The 20,043-nt window shown below is 39.5% G+C and overlaps 1 protein-coding gene across 1 annotated transcript in view; it reads right to left on the bottom strand.

The window, feature by feature from the left end:
- The window catches only part of NELL1 (neural EGFL like 1), an 845,189-nt gene that overhangs the window by 37,934 nt on the left and 787,212 nt on the right, over window positions 1-20,043 (bottom strand). The window contains 1 exon segment of the mRNA XM_047693683.1: window positions 5,588-5,728. Coding sequence (XP_047549639.1) covers window positions 5,588-5,728 — 141 coding nt within the window.

Raw genomic sequence — 20,043 nt, 5'->3', positions numbered from 1 at the left:
CTGTTTCTCCTCTCCCTCTGCCTCTCCAGTTCACTTGCACTCTTGATCTCTCCCTCAAATAAATAAAATCTTAAAAAAAAAAAAAAAAGAATCACTGGTTTAGGAAGCAGGACTTTATCAGGATTTTGACATGTGGAAATGGGGACAGAGGGATGGTCAGGAGAAAGCATACAAGTAAAGAAGTAGAGGAAAGAGAGTCCAGGGTTTGAGAAGAGTGGAAGAATGATTTGGGCAGGCTTGTGGATCCATGCATGGTACAAGACGGAGCAGAGCAAAATAAAGGCTCATTTGCAGGAGCAAGATCACGGAGACAGAGGGAGGTCAAGGGAGTCTTTTTTTTTTTTTTTTTTTTTTAAAGATTTTATTTATTTATTTGTCAGAGAGAGAGAGAGGGAGAGAGAGCGAGCACAGGCAGACAGAATGGCAGGCAGAGGCAGAGGGAGAAGCAGGCTCCCTGATGAGCAAGGAGCCCGATGTGGGACTCGATCCCAGGACACTGGGATCATGACCTGAGCCGAAGGCAGCTGCTTAACCAACTGAGCCACCCAGGCGTCCCTGTCAAGGGAGTCTGAATCTCCTTTTCAAAGTACGTAAAATCCTGCTCTTGACATATGCCATTGCTAATTATACATTAGTTCTCATTTCTAGATGACCCAGATAACTATGTCTAGACAAAAAAGGCGACTGCTCAAAACTTCTATGTTACAACTAAGAATCACTGACTCAAACTATGGCATCCAAACCCAGAATTCCCTGCACCCCATGGTAACAACCGTAGGTAATCACTGCCATCCTGTCTGCAAATACCAGCTGGCAGATTTCTGTGTGCACATCTCTGGAATTATAAAACACACACAAGCATATGAGAAAGAAGCAGACAGACACTCAGCCTGTTAAACTTCTAAGTGATGCCAATTCTGTCTCTACCTCATACTAATCCTAATATGATCTTCGCTACCTAATACTAGTCCTTTTCAATAATATGATCTTTTTTAGGAGCAGGAGGCTAATCTTAAACATTTTTCTCATGAAATGGTAAATCTTGCATGTGTGCGGTTTTTTTAAGGACATCAGCAACATTCGATGCTTACAGTAATTGATGACGTCAATGGAGCAGGTGTTATTATTCCCATCTAACAGAAACTGGCACAGAGTGGCATCAGTTGTCCTCAGCTGCCACATTTTGGATTCTGACATATGCCATTCCCACTATTATTCCAGGAAAAAGCATAGCTGATTACATGTTGCTAAAATACCTTCTAAAAGGTTTTAAAGATTCTCTTAGATGCTATTTCTTCATATGTAAGCATCAGTAGATGATGTTACTTAGGGCTCATTCTGATGCGATGGTTTTCAGTGCCATGAAGGTGCATTTTTATGATTCAGAATATTTAAGGTCACAAATCCCTCAAGCACAGAGATCTTCTCTAGTTCATACCCATATTCTCAGAAAACAACACAAGGCTGGTGTGATGACTGTTCTCAATATATTTTTTTTTCCCCTGAGATAAAGACTCATGTGATTTTGTGATATTTAACACCTTATGTTATAATCATCAGGCACACAACTAGTAATGTCAAACCAAACAGAAAATAAATCTGACCTGATACGGTTTTGATTATCTAGTTCTTCAGACATTGACATATATGCACTAAATGCCTCACTTGTGCCCACATTGCTCGAGGGGCTGGAGGTACCATGGCAAAATATAAACAAGGTCTTGGTCCTCAACCTGTACCTTTGACAATTACACACATGGATACAATCAGTCAACTGAGAATTTTTTTTTTATTTTTTTTTAAATTTTTTTATTTTTTTCAGCATAACAGTATTCATTATTTTTGCACCACACCCAGTGCTCCATGCAATCCGTGCCCTCTACAATACCCACCACCTGGTGCCCCCAACCTCCCACCCCCCACCCCTTCAAAATTCTCAGATCGTTTTTCAGAGTCCATAGTCTCTCATGGTTCACCTCCCCTTCCAATTTCCCTCAACTCCCTTCTCCTCTCCATCTCCCCTTGTCCTCCATGCTATTTGTTATGCTCCACAAATAAGTGAAACCATATGATAATTGACTCTCTCTGCTTGACTTATTTCACTCAGCATCATCTCTTCCAGTCCCGTCCATGTTGCTACAAAACTTGGGGATTCATCCTTTCTTCAACTGAGAATTTTAAAATGCTACAAAAGTTATAAAAGAGAGTAATATAATGAAGTCACCAGAAAAGGACTACTTCAGATAACATGGTCAGAGAGAGGCATTTGAGCTGAGAATGATATGTTGTAACAAGACAGGCATTGGGTGTCCCAGACAGAGCAGCAAAGGCAAAAGCTCCAAAATGGAGTGAGTTCATTGTCATGTTCAAGGCGTGAAAAAATTAAAAAGGTTAACATCTATAGGAGTGAAGTCTAAGAAGTAGATAGATGCGGCATCACTGAAAGCCTTGAAGGCCACATGAAGTTAGGATTTTATTTTATATTCAACAGGGAGGCATTAGAAAGTTGTAGTAAGAAAATGACACGATTGACATATGTATCTGTTGCACCATGAAATACTCTGAACTAAGAGTGCTCTCGACTACCAAAGAAAAACAGAAGAAGGACCAAATTTCTATTCTTATTAAGACCCATTCACAAAGATATTTATTAAAAGTGTGGAAATGAAGGGTCATTCAGATTAACAATTACCCTAATCAAAAATGCCACTGATAAAGACAACTCTGTTGCCTTGCCAAGGAACCCACTTTACTGTAGTTTTCCTGTGCAGACCAGGGATCAGTTCACGGAAGAAGAAAGTGCTTTCTCGGGGAGGGCAGACCACCCCAGCATGGCAGAGAAAAATCTATGGGTGAGATGACCATGAAATCTGTCATCCCAATGGGGACATTTATGAGAGTCACAGGGTGCTTTGGACAATTACATCAGAACACCGGGACTAAACCAGAACTGCACCTGGTATCTGGGATGTAGAATCACCCTTGACTGAGGGCTGAGTCTCAACTTGTATCAAACCAACTAGGTGGCTGGGAACAAGGTGTCACCCTTTCTGAGACTAAATTTCTTTATCAGGGACATGAAGTGATTGCATTTTTCTCATTGGCTGAACACCAACTACCAAAGCGTCTTACTGGAGAGACAGAAGAATAAAGTCCATTTCACACTCACAGTCTATTTGGAGAGCAAATAACTGTACAGTGGTAGAAGTTTCTATGGTACAAACCAGAGAAACATACATCAGGAGAAAAGTGGAGTTAGCAGAGGACAGGTGTGATGACTCCAATGAAAACACCCAAAAATGCCTCATGGGAGCCCGGTGGAACAGAAGCCAAAAATAGGAAAAAGAACAGAAATTTCCATGTGAATCAAGGCGATCAAGGAAAAGATAGGGTCATCTCTGCAGAGTTCTGTTCCATTCCAGCCAGAGAGGACAGCACCAGCAAAGGCATTTTAGTGTGCCAAGACCATGGCAGATCCAGGCAGTTATGAACTTGGTTTAACTAGGTAATCTTTAAGGTCCTTTATGCAATAAAAAGCTAAGAGTCACCCATTTAATGAGGTCAAATACAGTGTTTAAAAATGAGATTTTTATTTCTAGTGCCAAAATGTATAATAGCACATAAGGCCAATATTCTTTCTATCTCCATTGCTCAGTCACAACTGCCACTCTGTCTATTCCTAGTCACATAACTTCTATTTACACTGAATTGCACACATGCAGAACTTCCTGGCCAGATGTCAAGGAAGTACCTGAAGACCCAGGATAACTATAAGCCTGTCCCTAAGGTCACAAATTGTTATTTAAAGAGTAAAAGAGGGGAAATTGGGTGGCTCAGTCAGTTAAGCATCTGACTCGATTTCAGTTCTGGTTATGATCTCAGGGTCATGAGATCCAGCCCCAAGTTGGGCTCTAAACTCAGTTGGCTTGACATTTTCTCCCTCTGCCCTGCCCTACCCCATCCCACTCCCCACGGCCCCAGCTCTCTCTCTCATGGCCCCACACTCTCTCTCTCTCTAAAATAAATTAAACATGGGGAAGGCTCCATAGCTCAGGGGTTAGAGTACTGGTCTTGTAAAATAAATTAAACACTGGGGAGGGTATGTGTTATGGTGAACACTGTGTATTGTGTAAGACTGATGAATCACAGACCTGTACCCCTGAAACAAATAATATATGTTAATAATAATAAAAAATAAATTAAAATAAAATAAAATAGACAAACAAAAAAGAATTAAAAAAAAACATGGATAGAGCCCGTGGCAGAGTGCTGAATATGCAGGAACACTGAAGATAATGGTAACTAACATTTACCGGAACATTTAACAGGTTTCAATTCAGTTAATTCTCACAGTGCTCATATAACCTTGATAGCCACATTTCCATTTCACAGATGAGATAACCAAGGTATGAACTAGATAAGATCTTGCCACAGGGAACCTATTTGGAAATGAAAGAGCTGGAATTTGACAGCAAGGAGTTTAGCTCCAGGATCCATGCTTTAACCAACAATACTGCCTACCTCTCAACAGGAGTGTCAAACTGTGGTAGACAACTCATGCTGTGTGCCCAGTGTTCCCTAATTCGTCTTTACTTTAAAATAACCTCAGGAAAGAAGTTGGAAAAACACTAGGTGGCTATGAGTAGCAACTTTCTAAATAAATTTTATATATATATATATATATATATATATATATATATATATATATATATATATATATTTGCAATGAGCAGAGACAATGAATTTTCAAAATCACATTCCCATTTTCTAATTCAGCAGTCTGACCCCAAGGTCAGAAGGCTTGCCCTGAAGGTCTATCCAAATCCGCATGAAGAATTTAGTTGAGTTCAAAGGACATGATATATGTGGATTGGCCAAGGTTCTCATGGAAACAATGACAGGTTTGATCAGTTGTTTGGACATCATGAAAGTTGTAGGGTCTTGAAGGTAAAAGAACTCCATCTGCTAGCTTCCTCTGTTCAGCATTTAACAGAACCTCAAGCAGAACAGTGATTAAAGGAGATTTTGTAAGGATGATGGTGGTAATAACAGTAGTAAGATTAATGCAGCTGTATTATGTTTGTACAACAACGTAAAGCTTACAGTCTTTAAATGTGTGACATCCCATTTAATCCTAGCAACACATATATATTAATAGTCCGGTTTTACCCTTTCACTGACAAAGACTCAGAGAGGTGCAGTGCCTTTTTCAGTACAAGAGCTGGGATTTAACCTCAACTTTCTCAGTCCACCAGTATTTCTTCTTCTCCTCCCACTTCTGTTTCTCAAACTGTTAAAAATTTCAGCCAGCCACCATGATTTTACTTCAAAAGAACCAAAAGCCACAGCACACAGACCCAGGCTTTAATACTCTAACTGCCCCAGTTTCCATATAGAAACCCTAAAACCCCACACTGCATAATCGCTGGCCTAATCCCTGAATTGTTGAGGGAGGAAATTTGAAAACTGATGTGTTTAGCCAGTGAGGGGTCATATCTTAACACTGGGAGCTGAAGAGAGTACCAAAGCAGACTCCCCCTCCTGCAAAGGGCCAGAAGGACGGAGGGCACGGCTAAAAGCTGCTTACCAACACAGGACTCCCCAGACAGTGAATAGGTCCCATCGTCATGGAAACCGCTTCTGCACTCACAGTGGTACCACCCTGGCAGGTTGACGCAGCGGGAATGGTTGTGGCACTCAATGATTCCCTCTGTGCATTCATCAATATCTGTCTCAGAGAAAAACACAAGCCCACCAGGACATTAATTTCTTTTGACACTAACCTTTCAGTAAACACCTAAAACATGCTCATGTCAACAGATCAGTTAAAAGTGGTTAGTTACCTAAAATGAAAGTTACAGGAAGAACCAAATCCTATTTTTTTCCAGAATCCTAACAAACGGAAAGCCAGGGATGGGTTCTCATATACTGAATAGTAAATGAGAGCTGATGGTCATGAAGGCATCCTACCTACAAATGTTGTTGGCTTCTGCATAACCAAAAAGTAAACTGAGGATGTTTGGCACACTTTTGGTATTGAGTATATATGGCAGATTCACTGTTTCCAAAAGAGTAATTCTAGATATTATTTGCTGTTCTTTGAAAAATCTATAAAAAAATAAGCTCAGAGAACTCTGGGTTTAATAGTGTTGAACTGATTTTTTTATACTGTCCTATCAAAGAGACTTATCATATTCATAACTCCTGCAAAACTTAGGGAGGAGAAAAATAATATGCACTGTTTCCCAAATTTATTTGGCCGAGGGATGGATTAGTCCTGTGAGACTATTTTGGGGAGCATATGTGGAGAACTACTGTTCTAATTCTTTCAAAGCTTAAGGACTTGGTTTATGATAGTCAATCAGAGATCCTCACTCTTCAGTCCTTCCTTTATTTTTTTTTATTATTATGTTGTTAGCCAGCTTATAGTACCTCATAGTTTCTGATGCAATGTTCAGTGATTCATTAGTTGCATATAACACCCAGTGCTCATCACAACACATGCCCTCCTTAATACCTTCTTCAGTCGTTCCTGATGAAAGGACATATACTGGGCTTTGTTTGCTCTAAGATCTGACTTAACATAAGCAAAGGCCTAGATCACGTACAGATTCTCTAGCCCAAAGGCTTGCCTCTGAGCTGGAGCTGACACCACTGCAGAAAGACAAGCTGTCAGTTGTTATGCCAAGGTCAGCTCATTCTTGTAGAATCTCTCCATGTAATTGTTTCTTGGAATACAACCATTGTTGGCTAGAAATCTTTTACTAGGTCTCCTGGAAATAGCTGAACTATGCCAGTCTTCTACAAATAGAAATCTAATTAATATTGGGATATAACACATAATGAATAAAACACATTTTGGAGTCTTTCTCAGCAGTGCCCTGCTGTAGGCATTGGCTCAGGGGCAATCAACTACCAGTTGTTCTATTACCTTGACACGTCCTAAGGTGAGCACACGGCTGTGAATGTAGTTTGTAACCTGTCAGTCTCGGCTTGTGGCATTCCAGCCAAGTAAGGAGAGAAAAAGTGTAGCTCTTTATACTGGGCAAATCCAGCTTTTTTTTCCCTTTCCTTTTTCTTGTTCCTGCTTCTTTTTCTTTTCTGCCAACTGCCATCTTCTTCCTTATAATTTTTTTCTTATGTTCAATTAGACAACATATAGTACATCATTAGTTTTTGATGTAGTGTTCAACAATTCATTCGTTGCATATAATACCCAGGGTGCATCATATCACATGCTCTCCTTAATACCCATCACTTGGTTAGCCATTCCCTTTACCCTCCCTCCCTTCTTAACCCTCAGTTGTTTTCCCAGAGTCCAGACTCTCTCATGGTTTGTCTCCCTCTCTGATTTCTTCCCATTCAGATTTCCCTTCCTTCCTCTATCATCTTCCGTGCTATTCCTTATGTTCCACATAGGAGTGAAACCATATGATAATTGTCCTCCTCTGCTTGACTTACTGCACTTAGCATAATCCCTTCCAGTTCCACCTATGTTGATGCAAATGGTGGGTATTCATCCTTTCTGATGGCTGAGTAATATTCCATTGTATATATGGACCACATCTTCTTTATCCATTCATCTGTTGAAGGGCATCTTGGCTCCTTCCACAGCTTGGCTGTTGTGGACATTGCTGCTATGAACATTGGGGTATAAGTGCCCCTTCTTTTCACTACATCTGTATCTTTGGGGTAAATACCTAGTGTTACAATTGCTGGGTCATAGGGTAGCTCTATTTTTAAGAGCTTAAGGTCTCAAGGAACCTCCATACTGTTTTCCAGAGTGACTGTACCAGGCTGCATTCCCACCAACAGTGTAAGAGGGGTCCACTTTCTCCACATCCTCACCAACATTTGTTCTTCCCTGTCTTGTTAATTTTAGACCTTCTAACTGATGTAAGGTGGTATGTCACTGCGATTTCTTCCTTTATGACTTATTATCATTCAGCCCATATAATTCTTTGACACAGAGCATCCCTTACTTTTTCTTATTAATTCTTTATTTTTTTAAAGTTTTAATTTTAATTCCAGTACAGTTAACATACAACATTATATTAGTTTCATATGTACAACTGAGTGATTCAACAATTCTATACATGACTATGTGCTCATCAGGATAAGTATACTATTTAATCCCTATCACCTGTTTAACCCAACCCCCCACAACCCTACTAATAACCATCAGTTTATTTTCTATAGTTAAGAATCTGTTTCTTGGTTTATCTCTTTTTTTACTTGCTCATTTGTTATGCTTCTTAAATTCCACATGAGTGAGATCATATGGTATTTGTCTTTCTCTGACTGACTTATTTTGCTTAGCATTATATTCTCTAGCTCCATGTCATTGCATATAGCAAGATTTAGTTCTTTTATGGCTGAATAATATTTCATTATATATATACACCACATCTTCTTTGTTCACTCATCCATCAATGTATACTTGGGCTATTTCCAACATTTGACTATGGTAGATAATGCTGCAATAAACACAGGGTATATGTATCCCTTCAGATTAGTGCTTTTGTATTTTGGGAGTAAATACACAGTAGGGTGATGACTGGATCAGAGGGTAGTTCTATCTCTAACTTTTTGAGGAATCTCCATGGTGTCTTCCCAGTGGCTGCACCACTTTGCATTCCCACCACACTGCATTAGGGTTCCTTTGTCTCCACATCCTCGCCAACACATTTCTTGTGTTGTCAATTTTAGCCACTCTGACTGGTGTGAGGTGATATTTCATTGTGGTTTTGATTTGCATTTCCCTGATGATGAGTGATGTGAGCATCTCAGCATGAGTCTGTCTTTCATTTATCATATGTGTATCTTCTTTGGAGAAATGTCTGTTCGTGTCTTCTGCCCATTTTTTAATTAGATTATTTGTTTTTGGGGTGTTGAGTTGTATCAGGTTTTTGTTTTTTTTAGATTTTATTTATTTATTTGACAGAGAGTGAGAGAAAAACACAAGCAGGGGGAGCAACAGAGGAGAGGGAGAAGCAGACTCCCCACTGAGCAGGGAGCATGATGTGGGGCTCGACTGTAGGACTCTGGAACCATGACCTGAGCTGAGGCAGATGTTTAACCCACTGAGCCACCCAGGCACCCTTGATTCATTTCTTTCTTATATAGTAGATACTAACTCTTTACTGGACATGTCATTTGCAGTTATCTTCTCCCATTCCATAGGTTGCCTTTTAATTTTGTTGATTGTTTCCTTCACTGTGCAGAAACTTTTATTTTGAAGTAATCACAATATTTTTGCTTTTATTTATTATTTTTAAAGATTTTATTTATTTATTTAACAGACAGAGATCACAAGTAGGCAGAGAGGCAGGCAGAGAGAGAGAGAGGGAAGCAGGCTCCCCACTGAGCAGAGAGCCCGATGCGGGGCTCGATCCCAGGACCCTGGGATCATGACCTGAGCCAAAGGCAGAGGCTTAACCCACTGAGCCACCCAGGCACCCCTTATTTTTGCTTTTAATCCCCTTGTCTCAGGAGACACATCTAGAAAAATGTTGCTATGGCCAATGTCAGAGACATTACTGCCTCTGTTCATTTCTAAGATTTTTATAGCTTCAAGTTTCACATTTAGGTCCTTAATCCATTTTGAGTTTATTTTTGTGTATGGTGTGAGAAAGTTGTCTGGGTTCATTCTTTTCCATGTAGCTGTCCAGTTTTCCCAGCAACATTTGTTGAAGAGAGATTTCCATTATATATTCTTTCCTCCTTTGTCAAAAATTGATTGACCATATAATTGTGGGTTTATTTCTGGGTTTTCTCTTCTGTTCCATTGATCTATGTGTCTGTTTTTATGCCACTACCATGCTTTTTTGAGTACTTCAGTTTTGTAATATAACTCAAAGTCTGGAATTGTGATAGCTCCAGTTTTGATTTTCTCTTTTTATAAACACATTTGTTTTAGAGACAGAGTGCATGGAGAGGAGGAGCAGAGGGAGAGGGAGAGAAAAACTCAAGCAGACTATGCACTGAGTGTGGAACCCAGCAAGGGGCTCCATTTCACGACCCTGAGATCATGACCTGAGCTGAAATCAAGAGTCAGACGCTTAACTGACTATGCCACCCAAGTACCGGTTTTTCTTTTTAAACATTGATTTGGCTATTTGTGGTCTTTTGTGGTTCCTTACAAATGTTAGGATTGTTTGTTCCAGTTCTGTGAAAAATGCTATTGAATACTTTGGCAGGGATTGCTTTAAATCTATAGATTGTTTTATGTAGTATAGACATTTTTAACAATATTTATTCTTCCAATCCATGAGCATGAAATACCTTTCCATTTGTTTGTGTCATCTTCACATTCTTTCATCAGTGTTTTATAGTTAGTGTTATAGTCAGTGTTATATAGTTATAGATAAACTGGACAAGTTTATCCCTAGATAATTTATTATTTTGGGTAGAACTGTAAATGGGATTGTTTCCTCATTTTACTTTCTGCTGTTTCATTATTAGTATATAGGGATGCAACAGATTTGCACACACTAATTTTGTACCCTGCAACTTTAGTGAATTCATCATCAGTTCTAGTAGTTTTGTCATGAAGTCTTTCAGGTTTTCCACATAATAGAATGAGGTCATCAGCAATTAAAGTTTTACCTCTTCCTCACTAATGTGAGGCCTTTTATTTCTTTTTGTTGTCTCATTGCTGTCACTGGGATTTACAGTACCATATTGAATAAAAGTGGTGATAGTGGAAATCCTTTTCTTGATCCTCACCTTAGGGGAAAGGCTCTCAGTATGTCCCACTGAGTATGATGTTTGCTGTGGGTTTTTCATATAAGGCCTTTATTCCACTGAGGTATGTTCCCTCTAAACCTACTTTGTTGAGGGTTTGTATCATGGGTATTGTACTTTGTCAAATGCTTTTTTTCTTTTTTACAACTATTGAAACGATTATGTAGTTATCCTCTTATTGATATGATGTATCACACTGATTTGCAAATGTTGAACCACTCTTGTATTCCAGGAATAAATCTCACTTGATCGTGGTGAATGATTTATTTTTAATGTATTGTTAGATTTGGTTTGCTAGTATTTTGTTGAGATTTTTTGCATCTCTATTCATCAGTGATATTGGCCTATAGTTCTCATATTTTGTTGTGACTTTATCTGGTTTTCATATCAGGGTGATACTGGACTCACAGAATGGATTTGACAGCTTTCTTCCTCTTCTATTTGTTGGAATCATTTGAGAAGAATAGGTATTAACTCATCTTTAAATGCTTGGTAGAATTCACCCGTTTAACCATCTGGTCCTACACTTTTGTTTGTTGGCAGTTTTTAAAATTACTGATTCAATTTCTTTGCTGGTATTTGGTCTGTTCAAATTTTCTATTTCTTCCTGGTTTTGTTTTGTTACATTATACATTTCTAGGAATTTATACATTTCTTCTAGGTTGTCCAATTTGTTGGAATATAATTTTCCATAATATTCTTTTACAATTGTTTATATATCTGTGGAGTGGGTTGGTATTTCTCCTTTTCATTGTGATTTTATTTATCTGGGTCCTCTCTCTTTTTTTATTATTATTATTATTTTTTAATTTAAATTTTTTTCAGTGTTCCAAGGTTCATTGTTCATGCACCATACCCAGTGCTCCATGCAATACGTGCCCTCCTTAATACCCACCACCAGGCTCAACCAACCTCCACCTTCCTCCCCTCCAAAACCCTCAACTTGATTTCCCCGAACTCACTTCTCCTCTCCTCCCAATGTCCTCCATGTTATTCCTTATGCTCCACAAGTAAGTGAAACCATAAGATACAGATGTAGTGAAAGAAGGGTCGTCTGTACCCCAATGTTCATAGAAGGAATGGCCGCAGTCGTCAAACTGTAGAAAGAGCCAAGATGCCCTTCAACAGAGGAGTGGATAAAGAAGATGTGGTCCATATATACAATTGAATATTATGCCTCCATCAGAAAGGATGAATATTCAACTTTTGTATCAATATGGACAGGACTGGAAGAGATTATGCTGAGTGGGTCCTCTCTCTTTCTCTCTCTGGATGAATCTGGCTAGAGGTTTATCAATTTTGTTGAACCTTTCAAAAAACCAGCTCCTAGTTTCATTGATTTGTTATATTGTTTTTTAGTTTCTTTTTTGTTTATTTCTGCTCTAATCTTTATTTCTTTTCTTCTGATAGTTTTAGGTTTCGTTTCTTTTTTTCTAGCTCTTTTAAGTTCAAAGTTAGATTTTTTTATTTCTGATTTTTCTTGCTTCTTGAGGTATTATTATAAACTTCCCTCTCAGGACTGCCTTTGCTGCATCTCGAAGATTCTGGAACATTATGTTATCATTTGTTTCTGTGTATTTGTTAATTTCTTCTTTTATTTTCTGGTTGGCCCATTCACTGTTCAGAAGCTTACTGTTTAATCTCCATGTTGTGCTCTTTCCAGATTTTTTCTTACGCTTGAATTCTAGTTTCATAACAGTGTGGTCAGAAAAGATGCATGGTATGACTTCGATCTTTTTGAATTTGTTGAGACTTGTTTTGTGACATTAAAAGAGATCTATCCTGTGATCTATTGTGTGATTATTGCAGATTATATGATCTACTCCATGTGCTCTTTAAAAGAATGTGCATTCTAGTGTTTGAGGATGGAATGTTCTGAATGTATCTGTTAAATCCATCTGTTCCAGTGTTGCCATTCAAAGCCACTCGTTACTTGTTGGTTTTCTGTTTGGATGATCTGTCCATCAATGTCGGTGGGGTGTTAAAGTCCACTACTATTATTGCACTCCTGTCGATTACTTCCTTTATGTTTGTTATTAGCTGATTTATGTATTTGGATGCTCCCATGTTGGGTGTTTAAATATTTGCATTGTTTATCTTCTTGTCAGATTGTCCCTTTTATTATTATACACTGTCCTTTGTCACTTGTTACAGTCTTTGTTTTAAAGTCTACTTTGTCTGATAGAAGTACCACTATCTCTGCTTTCTTTTGACATCCATTTGTATGATAAATGTTTCTCCATCTCCTAACTTTCAGTCTGCAGGTGTCTTCTTTAATTTTTATATGTCTCAGAAACTCTTTCTCTCTCCTTCTATTCTGATTGATAGCCTTGCTGGACAGAGTATTCTTGGCTGCAGATTTTACCTTTTAGAACTTTGAATATATTATGCCACTCCCTTTTGGTCTTCAAAGTTTCTCTGAAAATTCAGCTGAAAGCCTTATGGGATTTTCCTTGTATCTAACTCTTTTCTTTTCTCTTGCTGCTTTTAAATTTTTTTCCTTATCTCTATTTTTTTGTCATTTTATCTTCTTTATTATTTTTTAAAGATTTTATTTATTTATTTGACAGAGAGAGAGAGAGAGAAATCACAAGTAGGCAGAGAGGCAGGCAGAGAGAGGGGGAAGCAGGCTCACTGCTGAGCAGAGAGCCCGATGCGGGGCTCGATCCCAGGACCCTGGGACCATGACCTGAGCCGAAGGCAGAGGCTTAACCCACTGAGCCACCCAGGCGCCCCTATTTTTTGTCATTTTAATTATTCTGTCTTGCTGGGGACCTCTTTGTGCTGATTTTTTTTTTTGGGGGGGGGATCTCTGTGCCTCCTGGATATGGATATCTGTTTCCTTCCCCAGATTTGGGAAGTTTTCAGCTATTATTCCTTCAAGTAAATTTTCTGCCCCCCCTTTCTTTCTCTTCTTCTTCTGGGATCCCTGTAGTACAAAAGTTATTTCATTTGATGGAGTCACTGAGTTCCCTAAGGCTATTCTCAGTTTGTGTAATTTTTTCCCTCTCATTTGTTCAGCTTGATTACTTTCCATTTCTCTGTCTTCCAGATCATTAATTCATTCTTCTGATTCCATTAGTTTATTTATTCCATCAAGTGTACTACCGAATTTCATTCATTGTGTTCTTCATCTCTGATTGGTTCTTTTTTCTTTTTAATCTCTTTGTTAAATGTCTAACTGACATCCTTCATACTTTTCTCAAGTCCAAGAGTATCTTTATGATCATTATTTTTAAATTCTCTATCAGGCATATTTCTTATTACTTATCTCTGTTTCACTTAGGTCTCTTGCTGTGGTTTGGTCCTATTATTTTATTTGGGATATATTCCTCTGTCTTCTCATTTTGTCTAACTCTCTGTATCTGTTTCTCTGTGTTTGGGAAGGCAGCTACATCTTGTCTTGGAAGGAATGGACTTACGAAGAAGAGGTCCTTTGGTGCCTTCAGTGCAGTGTACCTTGTTCCTCAAGATTTGGTGCTTCTTGGGTATCTCTTATGTGTGTTGTGTGTGCCTTGCTGTAGTCCTAGCCTATTTTTCCTATAGTCCAGTTGTCCATGGAGGCTCTTTTTTCCTTTCATGGGCAGTGTTTAGTCCCTGGCTTGGTGGGATATTTTAACAAGGTATGCACTGGTTTGCTTGTGAAAAGCAACCTGGCACCACTGCCACCAGAAATGAAGCCCTGCAAAAGATGCTGGTCAGGAGCAGCATCTCCTGGTGTACCTGGGGTACCAGTGAGGCTTGCTACTGGTCTTCTGGTTGCTTCAGTGCTGGGGCTGAGGAAAGCTTCAGTGGAAAGGGCAGATCTGCCCAAGTGTTGGGGGCAGGTCTTGGGGTAAACATGTTGGATAGTGAGTTGGAAAGAGTGTTGTGGTGCCATCCTGGTTCCTGCACATGGTCCTGTGTTTATGCTGAAGGGCAAGGGAGAGAAACAGCATGTGCCAGCTCCTTTTTTCCTGGAGGGGTCTCCCTGTGATCCTTGCCTCTTTGGAACAGGCTCTGAGACAAGTAAATCACTCTCCCATCAGTGTGCCCCATTGCTACTTCTATGCTGCACTCTGCTGACTGTTGTGCTATCTTTTTAAGGGTGGGGACTTAGCTTGCTAAAGCCTTATGGGCTATCCTAAAGTGGAGCCTGCTGATTTTTAAAATTCCAGGCTTTAAGTCCTGCTTGACCTAAGAACACACGAAATTCAGCCTCTCTCACTCTCAAAGCCAAGTGTCCTCCATATAGGTTCCCCGGTGTGACAGTGTTTTTTTCATCCTTCTCAAAGACCCAGGCTCCATCTAAGGTCCATTTTTCTCTCAAACTGTGTCTGCATGCTTTCTGCCTTCTTCTATGTGGCCTAGTCTCTATCTTTGGTTGTTATGTTTGTTCTGCCAGTCCTCGGGTCATTTGGGGGTTTATTTATGCTGATGTGGGTATTATTTGGCTGTATCCATGGGACAAGGTGAGCTTAGTGTCCTCTTATTCAGCTCTCTCCACAGACTCCAACCATATCTCAGGTTTTTAAATGTAATAAGCCCACAGGAGCCAGGGCCACCTTCAGCTACTGTAGTCAGGTTGTTTATACATGTATTATAAATCCCCAGAATATGAATTTTAAAGATATATTATAACTTTTAAAATTTTACAGACGTGATATTTTGTGAGACACACCTTAAATCATTTAAATTTTTAAAAACTGAAATACAGAGGTAACTTGAGGCTATGTCTCACAGATCAAAAGAGCTGGCCCTAGCTTATTGAGTCAGTTCAGTATTTTTTTTCAAAGATTTTATTTATTTATTTGACAGACAGAGATCACAAGTAGGCAGAGAGACAGGCAGAGAGGGAGAGGAGGAAGCAGGCTCCCCACAGAGCAAAGAGCCCTATGTGGGGCTCGATCCCAGAACCCTGGGATCATGACCTGAGCTGAAGGCAGAGGCTTTAACCCACTGAGCCACCCAGGTGCCCCAGTTCACTATTTTTAAATACAGGTCACCAAAAGAAACAGGTGTAATGTGAAGACTGATTTTCAAAGATAGCTTCTTCATGTAAGGCTGAAAGACCACTCTCTGCAATGGAGAAGCAACAGATTCTATCTAAGACACTGATTTCCAAAGCCCCCAGAAAGGTGGTCATGATACCCACACATCCTGTCACTTCTAGACTTCTGACAGTATTCAGGTAACAACCATCCAACCACAGTTAGTATTTTGAGGAATCAGGGAATACACAACAAAACCTTCTCAGATAACCAAAATAATCACAAGTCCTAGGCTTACATCTGCTGTCCATTTCCTTTTCAAAACCATACCAGTTTGGAGGATAAATTATCTGAATATCTTTTAAATACTTCCTCTATCCCTCAATTCAATGTTCAATTTCTAGGAGAAGCAGGAGTGGTGAATCATGTGCAAAAATCTTTTCAATTCACATATATTTTTATTCCCCAAATGGGGATAATAATAAAAGAGACTATTAAAGTCTTTTGTGATTCAGCAGGACAGAAGTTATCTGTGCAGCATGGGGAACTGTGAGAGCAAAGACAACCAGACAGTTATATGTCTACAACTGGCCCCAGATACATCAGGGAATCCCTCCCTGGCTTGCAATGAAAATGAGAAAAGTAGTGGAAATGTCCCTTGCCTGGGAGATGCACTGTGCATAGCAGGTTCTGGCAATTCACTGGGAATAACCAGGACTCCCCACATACCAGCACCTGATAACAAGGCTGCACATTTGTTCTATAACGTCTACAACTGAAGTCAAAATTTCCACTTTATATGCAACCAGACTACATGTGAGAGGTGCTCACATTTTCATTGCATTCATAAAACTGGCCATTTCTTCTACATAGTCACAGCAGTATTAAAAGCAACCACCACAAACCCAAATACAGGTAACACTTAAAGGCCTTACAGTGACATTTTGGGGACTTTAAAAATTGTAAATCGGTAATGGCTACGTTGGTCCTCAGAGATTTGTTTCTCCCAGTCACACTTGCCACAGGCAAACAAACAAGACAGATGCCTTGGGAATAGGGTCTCTGCAATTCACAATGGAATCCAACACTTTCTCAATGAATTCTCATGAATCACAGTGAGCCTGTGTTGGGAAGGTCATTGAGAGGACATTACTGCTGGGTGACCAGAGAGCTGGACCCAAGAAATCAGAGGCTCCGCAGCCCCTCCCCTATCCTTGCAATATACATTCTGCCCACTGTTCCCACAGAGAGAGCTGTTTTCAAGGACACAGCCTTGAGAGAGCAATGTGTTGTTGGGACCATCTGAACAGTATACATAATTGAACACAGTGAAGGCCTCTGTATAAACTTTTGAGATTCTGGCAGATGGGTGAAGAGATCTACTTATCTTGCAATTGCTCAAGACAAGCCTTTTAAGTTAAATTCCTTTGTGTTTATGCTTGCTATCTACTAATCTGCAGTGGTTTGCTTCCTTCTTCTGCCTCTCCCTGTCCTGCATGTATAGAGGTCACTTTGTAAACCAAAAGCTTGGCTGCATCACACAATGGGTTACTCATTTCAAAGGAAATGAACAAAAATTATGTATCATTTTTCCTTCCTAGAAAAAGTCCTAGGATTTTGCTTAAATCTCAGTTTAATCCAGCACAGACCTGAAGACATGAAGAGAGAGAGCAACCTGGGGGGACGGGATACAGGGAAAGGATAGAGGGAGAGACGATCCTCAAGCAGACTCCCTACTCAGCACGGAGCCTAACATGGGACTCGATCTCACAACCCTCAGATCATGACCTGAGCTGAAATCAAGAGTTGGATGCTTAACCGAGTTATTCAGGCCCCTTTTTTGTTTCTTTGTTTTGAGAAAGAGCACAAGCAGGATGAGGGAGAAGCAGACTCCTGGCTCAACAAGGAGCCAGATGTGGGACTTGATCCCAGAACCCTGAGATCATGACCTGAGCTGAAGGCCGATGTTTAACTGACTGAGCCACCCAGGCGTCCCTATGATGGGGGATTTTTTTTTTTTTTTTGACAGAGAGAGAGACAGGGAGATAGGAAACAAGCAGGGGGAGTGGCAGAGGGAGAAGCAGCCTCCCCCAGAGCAGGGAGCCCGATATGAGGCTTGATCCCAGGACCCTGGGATCATGACCTGAGCCGAAGGCAGAGGCCGAACCCACTGAGCCACCCAGGCGCCTGATGGGGGATTCTTAAAAGCGGAACCGCTTTTATTTCTATATCCTCAGTGTCACGTGTCTGCTACTAAAAACTCACCTTATAGCCTAGGTCACACAGGAAACAAAATGGCAAAACCAAGTTCAGAACTTGCTAGAACTTGTATCTGTCACTACTCTATCAAATCATCTTATTGACAAATGAAGAATGATTTGCACAAATATGTAACATTTATTCAATTCTATAATAACTGCTAAGCTGAAAACATGACATGCTCAAGAGGATATTTGTGCTGTGGCAGATGCAGAAGCAAAGATATGATTCCTTGAAATACAAGTGCTCATGACAAAGGGGAGGAGGTATATACAAGCATCCTTTAAACTCCAGTCAGTATCACTTTCTCCAACTCCTCCAGACTCACAGGTCCTCCCTCCCATAATGGCTCAGTGTATATGCCCCCATCTATTTAAGCACATGTCTTCCTCTATCATAGTAATGCCCCTTTTATGTCCATCACTCAAATCCAAATTTCCCCAAGAACAGAGACATCATCTTAGATTTATATTTCTAGTGATAGTGAGTATCAAGTAATATGAAGGCATACAATAAAAGTGTGTAAAAATGAATGTAAAAATAATTGACAATGGATTGAATGAAAGGAATAATGAAAAAGTGTTGAAATAGAGATTCAAAGTACGACAAGATTTCCTACTGTTTGCAAATCACAAAGATACAATATCAATTCCCAAAGCTAAATAAAATGGGGTTAGCTTAACTTTTTTATGTTATTTACCTTGAAAAGACAACATGTAGTTTCTATTTAATACTTTGTTTCCAGGTCTAACTGTCAGAGATTTTTAAGGCGGAATAAGCAACAAAAAGACACATAGCTCTACCTACTTCAATGAACAATCCTACCTGTACCTTGAGATATTTTTTTATCACAATGAAAACCAGGTAACTACCAAAGGGTTTTCCATAGGATGAGTCCTAAGGAACACATTTAATCCTATTTGGAATGTACAATGATATTAGTATTAAAAGCCATTTGCAAACAAATCCTTAGATTCTTGCAAAATTCTTATTTCTGGAGTTAGATGAATCTCTTCCTTTACCTGATCTCTTCTGTCTCAGATGTGCTCTTTGGAAATTTGTGAAATTAATAGTTTATCTTAAAGCTTACTGTCAAGGATATAGTATTGCATATCATACTAATGGATTAAAGTTCACAGGGAAGTAGAGGTTCAAGAAGCAGTTGGATTTTACATTTTTGTTTTGTTTTGTTTAGAGAAACAGAGATAGCATGCATGAGCAGTGGGGGGTGGGGGGATCTCAAGCAGGCTCTACATCCAGTGCAGAGCCTGACATGGGTCTTGATCTCACAATCTGAGATCATGACCTAAACTGAAATCAAGAGTCAGACTCTTAACCAACTGAGCTGCCCAGGTGCCCCAGATTTTATCTTTTCTAAGGATTTGTAAAGTGAGGCGATTGAGTCATGGGAAAAACTTTGATACTTTCATTCACTTGACAAAAGGTTTTTGAACATACATATAGGAAACACTGTATCACACTGTGTGATACAGAGGTGAAAAGAAAATGTCCATGCACTCCAGGCACTTAGAGTCTATCAGGGCAAACTGGAATGTAAAAAAGTAACCATGGTTAACAGAACATGGACTTTGGAGACAAACATGATTCAAATTCCTGCTCACCAACACACTAATGTATTGTACAGATTTTTCTATATCTTTATTTTCTCATCGGCAGATGTTGGGAAAATAAAATCAAACTTTACAGGATTAATGAACAAAAGACTCATAAGCAAAATCTGTTATATTTCTCCTGTTGTACAGAATGTTAACTTTTAACTCTATATACTGCTAAAAAAAAAAAATAGTAGATGAAGTTAGAGTGTGTTATGCTAAGCAAATTATGCCAAAGAAAGAGAAATACCATATGATTTCACTCATATATGGAATTTAAGAAACAAAACAGATGAGCATATAGGAAGGGAAAAAAAAGAGAGAGAGAGGAAGCAAACCATAAGAGACTCTTAACGAGAGAGAACAAACTGAGGGTTGATGGAGGGAGGTGGTGGGGGATGGGCTAAATGGATGATGGGCATTAAGGAGGGCACTTGTTACTATGAGCCCTGGGT

This window comes from Lutra lutra, chromosome 10 (assembly GCF_902655055.1).
Source record: "Lutra lutra chromosome 10, mLutLut1.2, whole genome shotgun sequence".
Taxonomy (NCBI): domain Eukaryota; kingdom Metazoa; phylum Chordata; class Mammalia; order Carnivora; family Mustelidae; genus Lutra; species Lutra lutra.
This window is presented reverse-complemented; position numbering and strand designations above follow the sequence as displayed.